Genomic DNA, 20987 nt, shown 5'->3' with positions numbered 1-20987 from the left:
TTTCAGCAATGCCACTGGTGCTAGTTTAAAATTATTTAATTCTCAAAATCTCTTCCTCCAAGATACAGGGCACTTGTAGTGTTTGGCCAATAAATTGTCTCTTTTTTGTAAATAGGTGAACCCATTATTCTGGACTTTAAATAGGTTACCATTGGATTTCAGTTATTTTCTATTCAATTCAATTCAATTCAATTTTATTTATATAGCGCCAAATCATGAAACATGTCATCTCAAGGCACTTTACAAAGTCAAATTCAGTCATATTATACAGATTGGGTCAGATTATACAGATTGGTGAAACATTTCCTATATAAGGGAACCCAGTTGATTGCATCAAAGTCCTGACAAGCAGCATTCACTCCTGGAGAAGCATAGAGCCACAGGGAGAGTCGTCTGCATTGTACATGGCTTTGCAGCAATCCCTCATACTGAGCAAACAAGCACAGAAGCACACATTGATCCAGTAATCTGTTCTACATTAGATGGTAATAGCTGGTGATCTGTCTTCCCTGGATGATGTCACAGCTAACAAAACGCCAGACCAGGTGTACCTACTATGAAGAAAAAAGAGAGAGAGAACAAAAAGTTAAAAGCCGTGAAACCTGTGAAACCTTTCAATGAAATACAAATTAAATTTTTTTTCAATTTTTTAAACATTATTCAGAAAATAGTTTCAGAATTAATTATTGGAACATTTCTTGATTGCTAGTTAGGAACAAAGCTGCTCTAAATGCTTGGTAGAAACATCACCCTCTTTGTCACATTGTTTTTACTTGTTCCAAGTAAAGCATGCTGCAGTTCTGCTCTTGTTTTATGTTGAGGATCTGATTAACTGTCTTAGATAAAACAAACTGCATTATACAAGGTGCTGACTACATTGACTGCATATGGTGTATGTGTTGTGTAGCACTATAAGTGTGTTGCAACCTGCTTTATCTCAAAACTCCATAAACCCAAATAAATAACCTGTTAGGTTGAACATATCTAGAAGTCTGTCTGATGCAGTTGCATATATTGCTTATACTGTTCAGCAACAGATAAATGTACCATAATTTGCATCTGTCCTGGAGAATTTCTGCCACATATTGAACATCGACACATGGATGCTTTTAATGTTTACTATGGTATTAAAATACCATACACTAAACTCTCAGGAACACACAGAAGAAGGCAATCTGATCTGACAAGGAGTGGTTGTGGGAATCAAGTATAAATAGGTGAAATCACAGGTCAGCTGACATGATGGTGATTGGAGGCAACGGGTTATGCTGATAATGGTGAGCTGAGCAGGAGCTGAGAGAAGTGAAGCATGAAAACGGGAAGGGTTTTTATTCTTGGATTTTGAGAAATAAATTTCTAAATGAATGCATGGTCTGGTGAGACATATATGTTTTTTTTTCCCCTTTATGACGCATTGTTTGATAGATGCAATTTACATTCTAGAGCGATTTATAATCTGAAAAATACAGTACATTTTAAATTCTACAAATGTGCATATCTGAGGTACATGAGGCATAATGTTTTACTTTCTTCGCTCAGCATTTAATAAACTGATTGAATTTTTAGTGAGTAGTTTAACAAAGCTAAGGACCAATTTAAGCTAATTTAGAACATTATAAAGACCGGATGATATACATATTAAATACAGATAACTCAAATAAATTGTATTGTCTTTAATTTTGTTCTGTTCTTACTGCCCTATCGTAATGATTTTTGCCTGTTTTATAGTCCCTTTTTGTTTTATAATCACTTAGCTATGAATAACTTCTAGCAAACAACATGCCAGAGATGCCTATTCTTATCGGTGGAGATCAATTGAAACATTAGGAAAAATGCAGACATTTTCTTCTTACTCTGGGTTGATACTGACTTGATCTTTATTGTATGAGATGAGTTTTTAAAAAAGGCACCATTATAGGATGGAATTGAATCATTTTTACAGTGATCCTAAGCGGATATTTAGTTTCATGTCACTTTCTTATGTTTTCATTTATTCCGTGACGGAAGTAAACTGTCAAATTAATTTGGGACAAGTTCAAATGCGATAGTAATTAATTTTGATCATTATTCTTCCCAAGCAAAGCCATGGTGCCAAAAGTCAGTGTTTTAGTTAATTAAACTGGATTAACATCACCATGTTTTAGTTCCTGTTAATAAGCATCAGAGATACATTGTTTCACACTGGTATGTTAAAATGAGAAAATTAATAAGTTTGTTTTTCTATATTTGAGGAGTTCAAGTTGTGTTTTATAAGAGGATCAAGATTGTATTGATCACCATTACATGTTGATATATATAAGAATGACTGAAATATAGAGCAGATGTGATTCTGTATGATGATGTATTTCTTGACTGGAGTACAAACAGAAAATTGTGTAATAAGAAAAGTGCAGTGGTTTTTGTACAGCTGTTCAGTTTCACTCGGTCACTGTGTCTCTCGAGCACAGTAATAAACAGCAGAATCTTCTGTCTTCAAGCTGTTCATCTGCAGATACAGCTGCTCTCTGCCGTTGTCTCTGGAGATGGTAAACCGGCCTTGGACTGACTGAGAATAAAACTTTCTAGCACTGTCATACTCAATAATTGCAATCCATTCCAGTCCTTTCCCAGGAGCCTGTCTGATCCAGGCCATCCAGTAGCTGCTAAATGAGATTCCAGACGTTGTACAGGTCAGTTTGTGAGACTCTCCTGGCTTTTTAACCGCTGGTTCAGATTCTGTCAGAGTCTGACCATCAATACCTGTCAAAAAGACATAAACAAACACAAGAAACAGCTTAAAAATCATGCTGCAGGTTTGATAAAAAGTCGGAAAAAAAACTAAACCCTCTCCAGTGATTCTCTTTACCTGTCCAACAGATGGCTACTGCAACCAGTATCCCTATTCTACAGTCCATCCTGCTAAACTACAGTGTGTATTGTCACATTTCTCTGTCTTGTTCTCTTGAGTTAAAAAGTAGTGAACATTTTGCATAAACTCCTCCTCACCAGGAGAAGCCAGCACTCCAGACTAACTTCACAGATGGTCATTTGACTGAGATCAAAGTTAAACAAGTTTTCATTTATTAGGATGACACCACCTTCAGTTTTAGTGATATCATACAAAAACATGACCCACCTTATTAACCAAGAATGTTCCAAATCATGAGTTTTCCCTGGTGGTTTGTTGATCTTTTTTCTTGACTGAAGTCAAAGTTGTTTTTATCTTTTAGTTTTTTATGTTGGTGTCTGCTTGGTGTCTGCTTGCTACACAGGTCGTTACTGCCCTCTAGAGATTTTGTTGCGATAACCCCTAATATGAAAACGATGAGTGTATAAGAATGAAATCAGGATGAAAATTCTTTTTGCATATTGTAATAAATATTTTTGTGTGTTTGACTCATTTGCCTTTGAATCATTTTTAGTATGAGACAATGTTCCCCCTAATTTTGCATGTGTCTGAGCAGACACACAAACTCCCTGAGCATTCATTGGACCTCTGTAAACAACATCGCAGATGCACACTAAGGCTACATTATGCCTGTCCAAAACCTGAGATTATAACAAGTTACATGGCTTACTAAAATAATCAAGTTACAGCAATTATTCCTTTTAGATTACTAATACCACAATAGAAGAATATTAGCTAAATATTATAAATGCATAAATATAACTACAACTTTATTTGCATCTCTATATTAACAGTGGACCATTTAACTCATAGATACTTGCATATAACACCTTTTTTATGTAACACTGGTGAAAAGCTTCTCTTCTGGGACCCCACCAACATACAGCAATTTAGAGCTCAAGATAACATGGTTCAAACTAAAGCTCAGCTCATTCTCTGATCCAGACATTCAAATCCATGCTATTTGAAATTAATTAATTTTATCCATAGTTATAAACATATGTTCTGGCATTTATCCAAAATATATATTTTTTCCAAGTATGGTTTAAATTTGTATTCCCTTCCACATGTAAATGTCACTGTCCATCTGTCGCCATCATCAAATTCTTCAACTTTCACTGACAATCAACGGCAAACAAAGGACATGTTGTTTTGTGGATATAAGCATTATATTTTAAAATATTAATCAATATTTTCAGTTCTTTTCTCCTTGGAAATGTTTTTTTTTTCCATTTCATGTAAAACACTGTTTTCTGGACTTGAGAGGTATCCCGTTTAAGAATTGGCTTTAAAACATTTTACCTCAAATCTTCTGTTTGAGAGAATACTAAAATTTCTATTTTGTGTACATTTATACATTTACCTTCATTTAACAAAATATAACAATAAAACTGGGTGATGTTACAATAAACAGGAAGTCAATTGCTCCTTGTTGTTGGTTTAAACAGGGGAAGTAGTTTTTGTATGGTTCTTCTGACACTTTGCCTCACCGTGTCTAATCGAGCGCAGTAATACACCGCAGAGTCCTCAGTCTTCAGACTGTCCATCTGCAGGTAGACCTTACTGCTGGAGTCGTCCCTTGAGATCTTAAATCTACCCTGAACTGAGGCAGAGTAATAGATAGGTGAACTAGATGTGTGCACCAAAGCGATCCACTCCAGTCCTTTACCAGAAGGCTGTCTGATCCAGACCCACACAGAGCTACTAAAGCTAAAACCAGATGTTGTGCAGGTGAGTGTATGAGATTGTCCAGGTTTTTTAACAGCTGCTCCAGACTCCGTAATAGTCATCGCTTCAACCACACTGAAAATTAGCAAAGTACACAGTAACGAGGTTAGATCTCTGTGAGCCATGTTGAAGATGTGCCTGGTAAATTTCAAAGACCACCAGTTATGTATTAAATATTGCTTTGACTTGCTGATAATTTGTTTACTCAAGCTCCTCCTCCATCGTAAATATTCAGCTGTAGTCAAATTAACCAGAAAAAGCCGCAAAGCATAAATAATCCTTTTTTAAATCCAGCTAATCAAAAATAATGATTCAAAGTGATCTGAAGCAGTCATATTATATACAAAATGCAGCTTATCTTTTAAATATTCCACAAAAAAGCTGTACATATACACTATTTACAGTTGAATTAGAAAGAAAGTTGAACACTTTTTTATCCATACATCAATTTTCTAACACGTCTATCCCTTGTGGGGTCGTGAGGGGTGCTGGTGCCTATCTCCGGCTGTCAATGGATGAGAGGCGGGGTACACCCTGGACAGGTCGCCTGTCGATCGCAGGGTAACACAGACACAAACAGGAAAAACAACCATTCTCGCACACACCAACACCTGAGGAGAATTTAGAGGGGCCAATTAACCTAACAGTCATGTTTTTGGACTGTGGGAGGAAGCTGGAGTACCCGGAGAGAACCCACACATGCATAAGGGAGAACATGCAAACTCCATGCAGAAAGACCCAGGTCAAGGGTAGGACTCGAACCCAGGACCTTCTTGTTGCATGGCAACAGAGCAACCCACTGCCCAACTGTGCTGCCCACTTTTTCCAACAATCCAAAAAAAAAAAAAAAAAAAATCTAAATATAGCTCCGGAGAGGTAAATGCTGTTTGTTTCCTGTGTCTGTTTGATGGGCAGGAAGTCTATCCACAACAGTCTCCAAATTGTATTTCTTCATGTCCAATGATGCACATGGATGGGGATACCTTCCACAAACCAGATTTTAGGTAAACAATGGAAATGCAAAACTATGTTGAAGTCATGCAGTATATTAGTATATGAAAAACAAGCAAACAAGTGTATCACATTAAATTGAAAGAAGGGTGATTAAAATTATTTTGTATTTTAAATGTTTACATTTGTTTTGCACACAAACATATTTTAAAATACAAAGCAATTGCTTTTTTATTTAACACAAACCTTTCTTTTTGACTAAATACAAAATTTACAATCTAGGTATGAAATAACTTATGCATGTCATATACCTAACTGTACACAGATGTTGGGTTTCAGAGGTTTTTGTGAAACTTTTTCTTTCTTATTTTCAGACACTGTGCCTCTCTGCGAGCACAGAAGTAAACACCAGCATCTTCTACTCTCAGGCTGCTGATTTCTAGGTACTGTGTGCTGCTGGAGACGTCTTCAGTCATCACAAAGTTACTCTGAAAGGAACTGGCAGTGGGGAGAGTTTGATCCAGCATTTATCTCCCCGATCCACTCCATTGCCCTCACTGTTTTCTGCCATATCCGGGAAATGTAGTAACTGGACATCCTAAAACCAGATATTATACATGACATCTTCACTGTCTCTGCAGGTCTTTTGACAACAGATGGAGACTGGTCCAATCTGATCTCACTTCAAACTCCTGTCAAATAACAGAATGCAACAATTAATAACTGAAGGAAACAAGATAATAAAAAAAGCACGTTGGCAGCTCTTACCATGATTAAACACTACAAATGCTAATATCTGAATTGTACTTGTCATTTTGTGGTGCATAACTGGATTACTTTGAAATTTCAAAAATGCAAAAAACTGTGTTCTTCACAAAGTGTAGGAGAGAAGAAAACAGTGTGTTTATAAGTGAGGAAGAGTTTGCATAGACCTCCCTCTGCAGGGTAAAAGCAGTTAAGACATACACCTCCTGGCAGAAGAACAGAGCAACTCCTGGATTATTTTATTTTATTCATATTAAGTAAACAGTAATGTGTTTATGTTAATTCTGATCAACCCTATGGATTATCTTAAGTTTCACAGTTTATGCAATTACACATACACTATAAAATATTTTTTTGACAAATAAAAACTGTCTGTCATATAATAAAAGAGAAATGTTATGTGCTTGAAAATCCGCTTAACACTTCAGCATAAAGTATACAGTGTTTCTTGTCAACATATAAAGAAAATATTTCTGTACATGGAAAGACGTAACCAAATCATCTTGAATTTAGGATGGACTTAGTTTAGTTAAAGGTATATAGACATATTATATGCTTAGTAAAAATTACAAATACAACCATTTGATCATGATAAAATAACATTATATACACCAAGCCCCTATACTTCAATTCAATTTTATTTGATTAAATTTTATTTATATTGCGCCAAATCATGAAACATGTCATCTCAAGGCACTTTACAAAGTGAAATTCAATCATATTATACAGATTGGGTCAGATTATACAGATTGGTCAAACATTTCCTATATAAAAGAACCCAGTTGATTGCAACAAAGTCCTGACAAGCAGCGTTCACTCCTGGAGAAGCGTAGAGCCACAGGGAGAGTCGTCTGCATTGTCCATGGCTTTGCAGCAATCTCTCATACTGAGCAAACAAGCACAGAAGCACACATTGATCCAGTAATCTGTTCTACATTAGATGATAATAGTGGGTGATCTGTCTTCCCTGGATGATGTTACAGCTAACAGAACGCCAGACCAGGTGTACCTACTATGAAGAAAAAAGAAGAGAGAGAACAAAAAGTTAAAAGCTGAAATGACGACAAGCAATGCAAAAACTGGAGAACAGTAGAACTCAGTAGAGTGAGAAGAATAGGCCCTGATGTCCTCCAGCAGCCTAAGCCTATAGCAGCATAACTATAGAGATAGCTCAGGATAACATGAGCCACTCTAACTATAAGCTTTGTCAAAAAGGAAAGTTTTAAGATTAGTCTTAAAAGTAGACATGGTGTCTTCCTCACAGACCAAACTGGGAGTTGGTTCCATAGGAGAGGAGCCTGATTGCTAAAGGATCTACCTCTTATTCTACTTTTAGAGACTGTAGGAACTACCAGCAGTCTTTTCCCTCTATGAATCATATTTTTTGTGCTATTTTTTCACTGGATCATGGACCGTTCTGCATTGTTTTGCTGAGAGATGCTAATAGCTATTAGCCGCTTCCTTGTTTTATCCCCTGTTGCACATATGCAGTGTTGTACTTCCTCTGTTATTACAAATAAACACAAAATACTTTATTTGCTAGCAAACCAAGCAAAAACAAACCATACAAAGGCACAACAATAACTTATGTGCCAGCAGGATGTGATAATCTCTCATACAAACTTTGTATGCAACCAGAGTGAGCTACTGATATATAAAATGGATTGAAGTTCACAAACTAAATGTTGATTTACAAAGGGGATGGTACGTGTCTTAAGGAGACACATTAGATGTTTTACACACACACACACACAACACAGGCCTCTGCAAAAGTCCACATATTCCACTGCCATAACTTCCCTCTATGTTAAGTTAAACTGTTGCTGTTTGCTACAGGAAACAAACCAGAACAGCAGCTGTTCTATGTGGTGTGCGCATTTGACCGTATCCACATTTACATAAGTTTCCTGCTTGCTTGGTGTTAGTAACTATGCTTCACTGACACCTGTAAGTTAGTGTAAAATACAATTGTAAGAAGCTTCTTTTTGGTTTATTAAAAAAAAAATAATAGTACCAGTAGACACAACACATGCCACTGAATTTAAACAATTTAATCACCAACAGAATACAAAGAGAGTTAATCTGAATTTATTTTATCAAGGTCTGTATTTCTGTTAACCTGTCAAACTCATGTATCACTTGACCTGTAAGCAGTGGGAACTAGTGAAAAAAATTCTCAGTGGGCCTGAGAAACCAAGAGTAGATGGTATTTATATCTGTCTATTAAAAGAACAGCACAAACAACGGAAATCTATACATACAAATATATGGAGCTAAATTAGTGATAGCTTACATTGACCTTGGAAAAGATTTGGCGTTGGAAAAGATTTGGCGTTGTAAAATAGAACATTGAAATACAGAAAATATTTAAATTAACATCCCTTAAAGCATTCTTGTTTTTATATTGAAATGTTTCAATGACAGACAAGATGCGGCAGAATAACAACTTTATCCTCCAACACTACGCATTGCTAAAATTTATCATGCCTTTTCACAACCCTGTAGAGACAATGTCTAACATCGGCCATGTTTGTCACTGACTAATACTCGTCACTATGACTGATAAAATAATTTAAAAAAAAGTTTCAAGACATTCTTCAGGACTGCTGACATTATAAGAGAACAAGGTTCCACCGATATTTGAACTTGTTGACAATGGTCCCAATATGTTTACTTTGTTGAATTGCACCTTGACGTTGCAGCCATCTTGTATAAATGTGGAAAAAAGTTGAACAGCGGAACAACCTATCAATAAGTATTGATAGGTTGTTCCCCAAAAAAAAAAAAACAGCATCAGAACCTTGACTGGCTCTGATGCTGGCACACAAGAGATGATGGCATCTCTTCTAAACAGACGTGTAAAACATATGCACCATCTTGCTGCAAACATTGAAGGACTTCCATCCATCCATCCATTTTCCGACCCGCTTAATCCCTCATGGAGTCGTGGGGGTTGCTGGTGCCTATCTCCAGCGTTCACTGGGAGAGAGGCGGGGTACACCCTGGACAGGTTGCCAGTCTGTTGCAGGGCCATTAAAGGACTTAAGCTTCATTAAGAAGCCTAGTCTGCCCTTGTCTGTCCCATCTTAATTCCAGTCTGTTGTCCAGGAGACCACTGAGGTATTTATACTCCTCCACTTCTCCCATCATGGAAATAGAGATGGACTTGTTTCTGTTTCTCCTGATATATAAAATCTACTCCTTTGTTTTATTAACATTCAAGATGAGAGGACAGTTTCCACGTTTTCACACAGTTTTCAACACATTTACTCAGCTTCTTTGAATAGAGAGGAATGGGTCGGTGAGGAGAAGGGAAAAAAGATAAAGGGGATAAATTAGAACCAGCATTCAGGGGTAAAGGGTCTTGCTCAGGGACTGAGTGCAGCAGTCTTTGTGGGTGTCTACACAGGAACCCAGCATCGTCTGCAAGCGCCCTCCTCTCCAACCACTAGGTCACCACACCACTCCTCTTAATTGGAAAAGTTAACACACTCGAAGTGAAGCTTTGCACCTTCTCCATTATCTGTGGATATCCTAAATATGTTTCACAAAATAATGTGACGGTATGCTGTGAAACCGTTCAATGAAATAAAAATTAACATTTTTCGCAATTTTTTAAACATTCTTCAGAAAATAGTTTCAGAATTAATTATTGGAGCATTTCTTGATTGCTAGTTAGGAACAAAGCTGCTCTAAATGTTTGGTAGAAACATCACCCTCTTTGTCACATCGTTTTTGCTTGTTCCATGTAAAGCATGCTGCAGTTCTGCTCTTGTTTTATGTTGAGGATCTGATTAACTGTCTTAGATAAAACAAACTGCATTATACAAGGTGCTGACTACATTGACTGCATATGGTGTATGTGTTGTGTAGCACTATAAGTGTGTTGCAACCTGCTTTATCTCAAAACTCCATAAACTCAACTAAATAACTCGTTAGGTTGAACATATCTAGAAGTCTGTCTGATGCAGTTGCATGTATTGGTTATACTGTTCAGCAACAGATAAATGTACTATAATTTGCATCTGTCCTTGAAGATTTCTGCCACATATTAGGCATTCCTACATGGGGGCTTTTAATGTTTACTATGGCATTAAAATACCATACACTAAACTCTCAGGTACACACAGAAGAAGGCAATCTGATCTGGCAAGGAGTGGTTGTGGGAATCAAGTATAAATAGGTGGAATCACAGGTCAGCTGACTTGATGGTGATTGGAGGCAGCGGGTTATGCTGATAATGGTGAGCTGAGCAGGAGCTGAGAGAAGTGAAGCATGAAAACGGGAAGGGTTTTTATTCTTGGATTTTGAGAAATAAACTTCTAAATGAATGCATAGTCTGGTGAGACATATATGTTTTTTTTCCTCTTTATGACGCATTTATTGACAAATAAAATTTACATTCTAGAGCGATTTATAATCTGAAAAATATGGTACATTTTAAATTCTACAAATGTGCATATCTGAGGTACATGAGGCATAATGTTTTACTTTTCTTCTGATTAATTTTTTTGTGAGTAGTTTAACAAAGCTAAGGACCAATTTAAGCTAATTAGGAACATTATAAAGACTGGATGATTTACATATTAAATACAGATAACTCAAATAGATTGTATTGTCTTTTTGATCTGTTCTTACTGCCCTATCATAATGATTTTTGCCTGTTTTATAGTCCCTTTTTGTTTTATAATCACTTAGCTATTAATAACTTCTAGCAAACAACATGCCAGAGATGCCTATTCTTATCGGTGGAGATCAATTGAAACATTAGGAAAAATGCAGACATTTTCTTCTTACTCTGGGTTGATACTGACTTGATCTTTATTGTATGAGATGAGTTTTTAGAAAAGGCACCATTATAGGGTGGAATTGAATCATTTTTACAGTGATCCTAAGCAGAAATTCAGTTTCATGTCACTTTCTTATGTTTTCATTTATTCCGTGACGGAAGTAAACTGTCAAATTAATTTGGGACAAGTTCAAATGCGATAGTAATTAATTTTGATCATTATTCTTCCCAGGCAAAGCCATGGTGCCAAAAGTCAGTGATTTAGTTAATTAAACTGGAATAACATCACAGTGTTATATAATAAGCATCAGAGATAGATTGTTTTACACTGGTATGTTAAAATGAGAAAATTAATAACTTTAATTTTCTATATTTGAGGAGTTCAAGTTGTGTTTTATAAGAGGATCAAGATTGTATTGATCACCATTACATGTTGATATATATAAGAAAGACTGAAATATAGAGCAGATCTGATACTGTATGATGATTTCTTGACTGGAGTACAAACAGAAAATTATGTAATAAGAAAAGTGCAGTGGTTTTTGTACAGCTGTTCAGTTTCACTCGGTCACTGTGTCTCTTGCACAGTAATAAACAGCAGAATCTTCTGTCTTCAAGCTGTTCATCTGCAGATACAGCTGCTCTCTGCCGTTGTCTCTGGAGATGGTAAACCGGCCTTGGACTGACTGTGAGTAATATATTTCATTACTGTCAGATCTTATAAGTGCAATCCATTCCAGTCCTTTCCCAGGAGCCTGTCTGATCCAGGCCATCCAATTGCTGCTGAATGAGATTCCAGACGTTGTACAGGTCAGTTTGTGAGACTCTCCTGGCTTTTGAACCGCTGGTTCAGATTCTGTCAGAGTCTGACCATCAATACCTGTCAAAAAGACATAAACAAACATAAGTAACAGCAGGTTTAATAAAAATCAAAACAAAACTAAAACCTCTCCAGTGATTCTCTTTACCTGTCCAACAGAGTGCTACTGCAACCAGTATCCCTATTCTACAGTCCATCCTGCTAAACTACAGTGTGTATTTTCACAGTTCTCTGTCTTGTTCTCTTGAGTTAAAAAGTAGTGAACATTTTGCATAAACTCCTCCTCACCAGGAGAAGCCAGCACTCCAGACTAACTTCACAGATGGTCATTTGACTGAGATCAAAGTTAAACAAGTTTTCATTTATTAGGAAGACACCATCTTCAGTAATGTAAACGAGCTGTTGATATGGGCAAATTGATTGTTTTAGTGATATTATACAAAAACACGGCCAACCCTATTGACCAAGAATGTTCCAAATCATGAGTTTTTCCTGGTGGTTTGTCGATCTTTTTTCTTGACTAAAGTCAAGTTGTTTTTTTTGTTTTTTGTTTTTTGTGTTGGTATCTGCGTCCAGGGTGTGCCCCGCCTCTCGCCCATTGACAGCTGGAGATAGGCACCAGCACCCCTCGGGACCCCAACAGGGATCAGCGTGTTTGAAAATGGATGGATGGATGTTGGTGTCTGCTTGTCACATAGGTCGTTACTGCCCTCTAGAGATCTTATTAAGAGCTGATTTGATGTCTTTTTGAGTTTCCCACCATATTTAAAAGATAATTACAGTTTCTAAGTCTTTGCCTGTGTGTTTTCTTCTCCTTATTTTGGGATTAATATATATTTTTAACTGAATACTAGATGAAAGGGGATATTTTCAACAACAATTTTCAGCAAAGGATCAGCTCTTGCTTTACAAATGCTGCAGGTAATATCAAATGATATTCACAATGAAAGGTTTAAATACTTGAATTAATGTCAGACTGATAATATTTACATCTAACTGTTTAGACTGTCATGTCGATAATTCTTTGCATGAAGAATATTTAATTAGTCTGAATTATTTTTTTTTAAATCAGTACACTGACAATATGTGCTTGTTCATCCCATGATCTTATTCAATAACGGATAAAAACATTGTTTAAATGTCAAGACCATTGTTTCTTAATATTATGTATGTACCTGGTAGAATCAAAGCAATTTTCTCTGTTTATATTAATCTTTACAGCTTGTATTGGATACTAAAAATGTTGGGCTTTTGTTCAGGTTTGTTTACGTTTTTATAAGTGTATTCCCACAGTAATAAACAGATCAGAATCAGAATCAAGTTTAATCGCCAAGTAGATTTGCACTTAGATCTTGCCACTGTCTGTCTGCACATAGAACCACAGAGAGGAAGTAATGTGTCATGGCAGTCATATTTGAGGATTGCAAGCCACTACTCATTTGTCAGATAAAAAAAGATGGATATATTTCTTATGTTTGACCCTGGACTATATTAATGGAGCCTTGCACATAGACAAGATACACTACATGGGCCCATTACATATGCATTAAAAATAGACAAAGAAACATATTGGAGCCATATTGGAGTAACTAGTTGGTGGCTTTGAACTACATGGTGCGGTTTGTGGAACACCATTCTTTTCTTTTACCATTGCCTTGTACTGCAACTTGCATCATGTAAATGTACATGTTATATGATGAAAGGCATCACCGTCCTAGTTCCATGATATGATTCTTTAAAAGTCATTTATTAAAATAATTTAATAGAGTACTTTATGATTTACCCTTGTAGTATAAAGACCAGTTATTAGTTCAATATAAATCAAACAAACAGACAGCTCTTTCAGCCTGATTTTACATATATATAAACATTATTGTAGCTGCATGATAATAGACAGATTAACAAACAATTTATTTGGATGTTCTGGACGTTGATCTCTTTATTCAGGTCTACCTGGTTTGCATCACTCTGTTCCGTCTCACACAGGAATCAACAGCTGCAGAATCTGTACTGTTATTGTTACTGTTTGTTACTGTTTCTGTAGAAGTCTGTTTGCTGAAGCTAAATTTGTTCCTCAGAGCATTATTTTGTTAAAGGTCATCACCATTTCCTCCCCAATGATCAAATAGCCATTCCATTGATTTTCCTTCCTGATCCAACCTGTTACAAAATTATCATACAGAGATTAACCAGAAAGCTGGCAGGTAATGCTCAAAGACTGTCCGCTCTGCACAACTCTTCAATGTGGCTGGATAAGATCAATGCCGACCACACATGCGGAAAAAAAACACAAGAATGTTAACACCATTGTTCATCTGAAAAATTAAAAAAATATGTTTTTTTAGATTAAATCCAAAAAAGCTCCTCACAGGATCCAGTGGTCAGCAGTAATATGTTGAAAATAAACTGATATGGGATCTGACAAGCAGCTGACATGCCACTTCCTTATAAAGCACATTGGATTTACATGATGTTACACAATTATCCATATTCAAATCCTGTTTGAGAAGTAAAGTCTTGCCCTCACAGGCTTTTTCTTCAAAGTGCAATATTTATTACAGTGAATCTTATGCTTCGTTTTATTCAGACTTAACGGAATTCTTTGGACATATCAAATAGAACAGGGTTCTCTCCAGGTACTCTGGCTTCCTCCCACAGTCCAAAAAACATAACTGTTAGGTTGATTGGTCTCTCTAAATTGTCCTTAGGTGTGAGTGTGTGTGTGTGTGTGAATGGTTGTTTGTCTTGTCTGTCTCTGTGTTGCCTTGCAATAGATTGGCGACCTATCCAGGCTGTACCCCGCCTCTCGCCCAGTAAATGATGGAGATAGGTACCAGCACATCTCACGACCCCAACAGGGATAAGCATGTCGGAAAATGGAGTTTAAGTGAAAATTCAAACTGAAGAAACTCTATTGCCTACCTTCATCAATCATCAATCAGAGACTCATACGCCTCCGACGCAAGCCAATCAGCTTTAAACTGCTCCTCCTCGAAGCCAATCAGCATCCTGGGTTCATCTTAAAAGAACTCCACATCCTTATCTCGGCCTTCTCCTCAGCGAGCAAGCGGTGGCTGCGCGTGTCTGGTTTGGACTCTGATGACCGGATTCAACCCACCTCCATCCCCTTCTCCACCATCGTAGCAAGCTCCGTCTGGCTTTCCTACGGTCCTCCTTCAACCTCGTCACTCCTTAAAACGGTCTGGCAGAAGACCGCCATGTTGAGCCTGGTTCTGCCAGAGGTTTCTTCCTAAAGGGGAGTTTTTCCTCTCCACAGTCGCTTCATGCTTGCTCATCATGGACAGTTCATGCAAACCTGTGTTTATCCAAGTTGGACATCTAGCTCAAACAGTTCATCATATGGACTGAACAAACTTTATTTATCTCCACTCCACCACCAGTTTCAGGCCTGGGGGGGGGGGGGGGGGGGGGGAAATATCCCTATTCTCATACGCCTGCTTATGCATTTTGAAATATAATTCAGCGTGAATTTTTCCTGCCGAGGTCTGAGCGCCAAACTCTTAAAATATTGTATCAATAAAATTCTTCTAATTGCCTTTTCTTTCTGTGTGAGTTTTTCAGATTGAAATGGAAGGATGGATGAGGAATAGAACAGAAGGATCCTTCACTACATTTATGTATAAGAAACATTACCAGACTATTTACAAGAATGAAAAAGACTGGGAGGGTGGGTAATGCTCCTTTTTGAATTTAGGATATATAAGTCTGTCACAGAAGGCGATCTCTAGCTCTGCAAGAGCTTCATGCATAAGGTGGGAGACATTTTTTAATAGTAAGCTTTTTATTTGTTCTTTTTTTTGCCGGAGTCTGTCTGTCTCCCACCACCTGCAGTGGGTCAAGAGTGCAACAGAGCTGATCTTACCAACGAGCTTCTTTAACTGTTTCCTCCCAGGTGTACAAGCTGCATGCTCCTACAAACTACAACGGTGAAGATGGCTAATATCACTAAATAGTCAAATAAAATCTTCAGGAGCACCAAATGTGCTCCAAAAGATTGCAGAATACAGGTAGGGTCTGCTCTGACCTTTCCTGTATGTGTAAAAAGAATCAGTGTTGTGACTACAGTGCTGTTTATTGTTCAGTTAAAAACCCAGATATGTATAAGAGTGCGCTATCTCAATGCCAATTCTCTGGATATTACTGGAGTCAGTATGGTGGAACTTCACCACCAGCTCCTTGATTTCCCTGCACTGGCACCAGTTGACAAAGTTTATGTTTATGTAAAAAACAGGTAGAGGGTTCAGGCGGGCTCAGAATTCCGGAGGCAATTGGGTAATATCGACAGGACAAACCAAAAGGGAATGCTTGACAAAACTCACCAAAGGTTTGAAAGACAATGATCTGGCAGAATGCAGGAGACAGAGGCAGGTATAAATAGAGGAGTGAGCAGGTGAACGAAGTGAAACTTATTACCAGAATGAGTGGAGCTGATCAGGAGGGAAAAAGTGTCTGGAAGTAAACTGAAGCTGATTGGCTGGTGACTGGTAAAGGGGAGTGACAGGCAAACAGACATGATGTTACTGAGATGTGAAACTGAATGACTGTCAGGTGAAAAACAGATAAACTAAAACAGTTTCAGGATAAACCCAAACTAAAACAGAACTTAAACCTATGACATATTTGGTTAAACTAAGAGAATCACTAAACCAAAACGGTGCAGGGCCCTTGGCGGGCGTCGACGATAATGCAGGGGCCTTGGCAGGCATCGACGGTGCAGCCCCCCCCCAATTTAAAAAAATAAACTAGCCAGGAGTTTAGCATCAGGAGGTGCCCGACTACAGGCTTCAGAGGGCACCAAGCTACAGGCTTCAGAGGGCGCTGAGCTACAGGCTTCATAGGGCGCCGAGCTACAGGCTTCAGAGGGTGCCGGTCTACCTAGCAGAAAAAAAATCCTCAGCACAGCTGACCCATATTAATCAATATGATTTGCCAGCCGATGGGTCCATGTTGGGGCCAGATCATTCTGTCATGAAACTGGGACAGATGGACCCAGTATTCAGCCAGACAAACAGGAGGTATGATTAAAGAAGGTTTATTGCAGGTGTTCTTGACAATACAGGGACAGGCAGGCTAAAACAAACAAGGCCTCGCATTACATCTGCCACGTCATTGCTTCATTTTGCGTATAATTTTTCAAAATAAAATCGTGATGGGGCTCGCCCGTGGCGGAGTGGTTAGCGCAAGCCATGTTGGGAGGCCTTTAGTCCTCGACGAGGTCGGCCCGGGATCGACTCTGACCCGTGGCGCTTTGTCGCATGTCTTCCCCCCTCTTCCACCCTCTTCCTGTCAGCTCACTGTCAATAAAATGCGTGTCGCTAGAGCCGCAAAAAAAATAAAAAATAAATAAATAAAAGCGTGATGAACCCTGTTGCTTCGTGGGTGAGGTCATCTACCGACGAAGAAACTGTTGATAGATTTTATTACAGGCTCAAGGTCCAAATTACAAAAACGAATAAAAGAATAAAAAGTACAATAAAAAAAATCTCGTTGAAAATCTGAAACAGTGAAAACAAGTCCTGTTCCTAAATAAAAACAATTAAACCTAAAATCCAGAAATTTCTAAATTTTCTTTTGTTTGATCAGGAGATACATCAGAACCACACACTAAAAGCAGACTAAAAGCAATTGGAAGAGGCAAACTCTATGCGTAACTTAATATTAAGAACCAGAACTAGAACTCCCAGGAAGAGATGATTTTAAACATATTCTTTTTCAGGAAGCAAGTTTCAAGCTCAAAGCATACAGAGTCTTCCCCAACAATCACTCAATTCCCAACACACTAACGTAACACATATCTTCATTGTCAAATAAGTCCATGACATAAAAGAAAACCCAGTACAACCACTGATGTTCAAGCATTACATTGGTTGCAAATCATTTTAATAATTAAAACATGACAAGTAAATATGATTTAATTGATTCTCCTCTTACTAAACATGAGTTTAATGAAAACTTTGTGACAATATTGCATTTACTAATTTTTGGAAGTATAATCCAACTAAGTGACAAGGCTGTTACATTTTCACCAGCAGATGTCACTAGTGAGTGATGAATGAAGCATTGAGTAAATAACCTTTTTCCAAAGCCAAGTGTCGAAAAGCTTAATCGCTTCATGAGGCTTCATTTGCCCATCACTACAGGTAGGCAGTCAGAACAGAGCAGGAAGAAACAGTTAGAGGGTTCAGGATGGCTCAGAAATCAGGAGGCAATTAGGTAATATCGACAGGACAAACCAAAAGGGAATGCTGAAAAAAACTCACCAAAGGCTCAAAGACAATGATCTGGCAGAGTCCAGGAGACAGAGGCAGATATAAGTAGAGGAGTGAGCAGGTGAACAGAGTGAAACTAATTAGCAGAATGGGTGTGGCTGATCAGGAGGGAAAAAGTGGCTGGAAGTAAACTGAAGCTGATTGGATGGTGACTGGTGAAGGGGAGTGACAGGCAAACATAAATGATGTTACTGAGATGTGAAACTGAATGACTGCCAGGTGAAAAACAGATAAACTAAAACAGTTTCAGGACAAACCCAAACTAAAACAGAACTTAAACCTATGACATAATTGGTTAACCACTAAACCAAAACCGAAACTTAAACTAGACTAATCCAGAACCAAAATAACCGTAAAGACCAAACCTAAGCTAGAAAACCAAAGTAAGACAAAACAGAACACAAGCAAATAATAAAAACCAGAGCTACTAAGACAGGAGAGAGAATCAAATAACAAACATAAACCATAACAAAACCCAAATTAAGACAGTTCACTGTACTCTAAATCGTATCCTCACCTGTGTTGAAGCCGAATATGGCCGAGTCAGCTCAGGACTTCTGAATATGGCAACCTGGGAAATAGATGGAGAAGTCTGCAATGTGGATGATGAACAAAAACAGTGACAGCACTGTTCCCTCCTGCAAAACACCTTATCAGAGACACATCCAAAGTGGCTTCACATGCTGTGGGTGGACAATGATGGGTACAGTGTCTGCTGGGAAAGGCTGTAATAATGACAGCTCCAGCATGTTCCACTAAAATCCCAGCTGGAGGGCATTAAAAGCACTGGAAAAATAAAAAAACAACACGTGTCATGTTTTTTAGTTGTTTGGCCCACATGCATACACTGACGGAACACAGAAACAGTTTCTAAGATGTTTATTTTTAGGCTCAAAAGAAAAGCACACAATATGTGCAACAGGCAAAGTCGGAACATCAGAGCGGGAATGACTGCGGAAAGAGAGAGGATAATTAAACACAAATCGAACCAGCACAAAATCTCTCCAGAGGCTGCTCTGCTTACCGCTTTGTTGGATGGACCTATCCGGGGGGGATGAGTAGTTCTGTGACCGTAACTCTCTAATGGAGGGAGATGGTTGAATGACGGGAAGGCTGGCAGATGTAACACAGGTGGGGAGCCTGAGCAGCACCACTGCGGTGGCAGGCAGAAGGAGCAGCTGGAGGAACCAGAGTGAGTACAGGAGAACCAGGGTGAATCCAGGAGAGGGAGGTCTCTCGCCCAGCTTGGTAACACCAAGTGAGTAAGAGGGGAGACGCCAGAGCAAAATCTGAGCAGGCATGGATTAAGGAAGCTGGTCTTCAAAGCACGAAACCACACAGGTGAGTAAATCCAAAAAACATGACGAACTGGAGAAGACAGGAGACTAGGTTAGATTAAAAAAATAGGGTTTTCAAAAACTCACAGGTACGAAGCTCAGGAGACAGGTCAAAGGCCTAGGCATACCACAACGGGATAACACTCTGGCGTCTTCCAGCTGTCTGCACACTCCTTTTAAGCCAGAGAAGAAAGTCCCAAAATTGCAAAATTGGCAAGTAAACTGCAGTGGATGTAAAGAGGAACTCATCCCAGAGGTAAAGATAGTGTAGACCTAGCCTTTCAAGGGTCTCCAAAGCTTCAGGCTCATGGTGAACATGTATCCAATCCAAAGCAACACAGTGGATCTCTACAGCACATAAGGAGGCTGGAGCTGATGCCATCCAGACCTTCTTGCTGTGAGGCAACAGTGCTACCAACTGTCCCACATATGATTCTTAAAAATGAAAGTCCTTGACGTTAACCCAGATTTCTTTTATATGAGTGATGAAGATAAACTATCTTTCCAAAAAAAAAGATAAAAACAAAGCAACTGGACTTGTTTTCCGTAGTTGAAAATGTTTTGCTTCCTCTCCCGGAAGCTTTCTCAATTCAAAAAGTCTGGAGTAATGTGGAGTAACAAGCTTGTTACTAGCAAGTAAAGCTAGTTACTCCACATTACTCCAGACTTTTTGAATTGAGAAAGCTTCCGGGAGAGGAAGCGAAACATCTTCAACTACGGAAAACAAGTCCAGTTGCTTTGTTTTTACTTTTTTTGGAATGACCATGACCTGGATGACTGAGAATCTTCATCAGCAAGATAAACTATCCATCCATCCATCCATCCATCCATCCATCCATCCATCCATCCATCCATCCATCCATCCATCCATCCATCCATCCATCCATCCATCCATCCATCCATCGTCTTCCGCTTATCTGGGGTCGGGTCACGGGGTAGCAGCTACAGTAGGGAGTCCCAGACATCCCTCTCGCCAGCCACTTGGTCCAGCTCCTCTGGGGGAATCCCAAGGCGTTCCCAGGCCCGCTGAGAAACATGGTCCCTCCAGCGTGTCCTGGCTCTTACCCTGGGTCTCCTCCTGGTGGGACGTGCCCAGAACACCTCACCAGGGAAGCGTCCATGAGACATCCTAACCAGATGTCCAAGCCATCTCAACTTGCTCCTCTCGATGTGGAGGAGCAGCGGCTCTACTCTGAGTCCCCCCCGGATGACTGAGCTCCTCACCCTATCTCTAAGGGAGAGCCCAGACAGACTACGGAGAAAACTTATTTCGGCCACTTGTATCCGGGATCTCGTTTTTTCAGTCATGACCCAAAGCTCATGATCATAAATGAGGGTAGGAACGTAGATCGACCGGTAAATCAAGAGCTTTGCCTTTTGGTTAAGCTCTTTCTTCACCACAATGGACCGGTACAGCGCC

The 20987-nt window shown here is 38.8% G+C and overlaps 1 protein-coding gene and 1 gene segment (V, D, J or C); both read right to left on the bottom strand.

The window, feature by feature from the left end:
• The window catches only part of LOC118562518, a gene marked incomplete in the record, with an annotated part of 354708 nt that overhangs the window by 46558 nt on the left and 287163 nt on the right, over window positions 1-20987 (bottom strand).
• Window positions 2390-2922, bottom strand: LOC118562479. The segment is given in 2 exon segments: window positions 2390-2739; window positions 2846-2922. Coding segments are annotated over 2 exon segments (363 nt in total).

The sequence above is a fragment of the Fundulus heteroclitus genome, unplaced genomic scaffold (genome assembly GCF_011125445.2).
Source record: "Fundulus heteroclitus isolate FHET01 unplaced genomic scaffold, MU-UCD_Fhet_4.1 scaffold_95, whole genome shotgun sequence".
Classification (NCBI taxonomy): Eukaryota; Metazoa; Chordata; class Actinopteri; order Cyprinodontiformes; family Fundulidae; genus Fundulus; species Fundulus heteroclitus.
The sequence above is the reverse complement of the archived record's forward strand: the minus strand, read 5'-3'. Positions and strand labels throughout refer to the sequence as shown.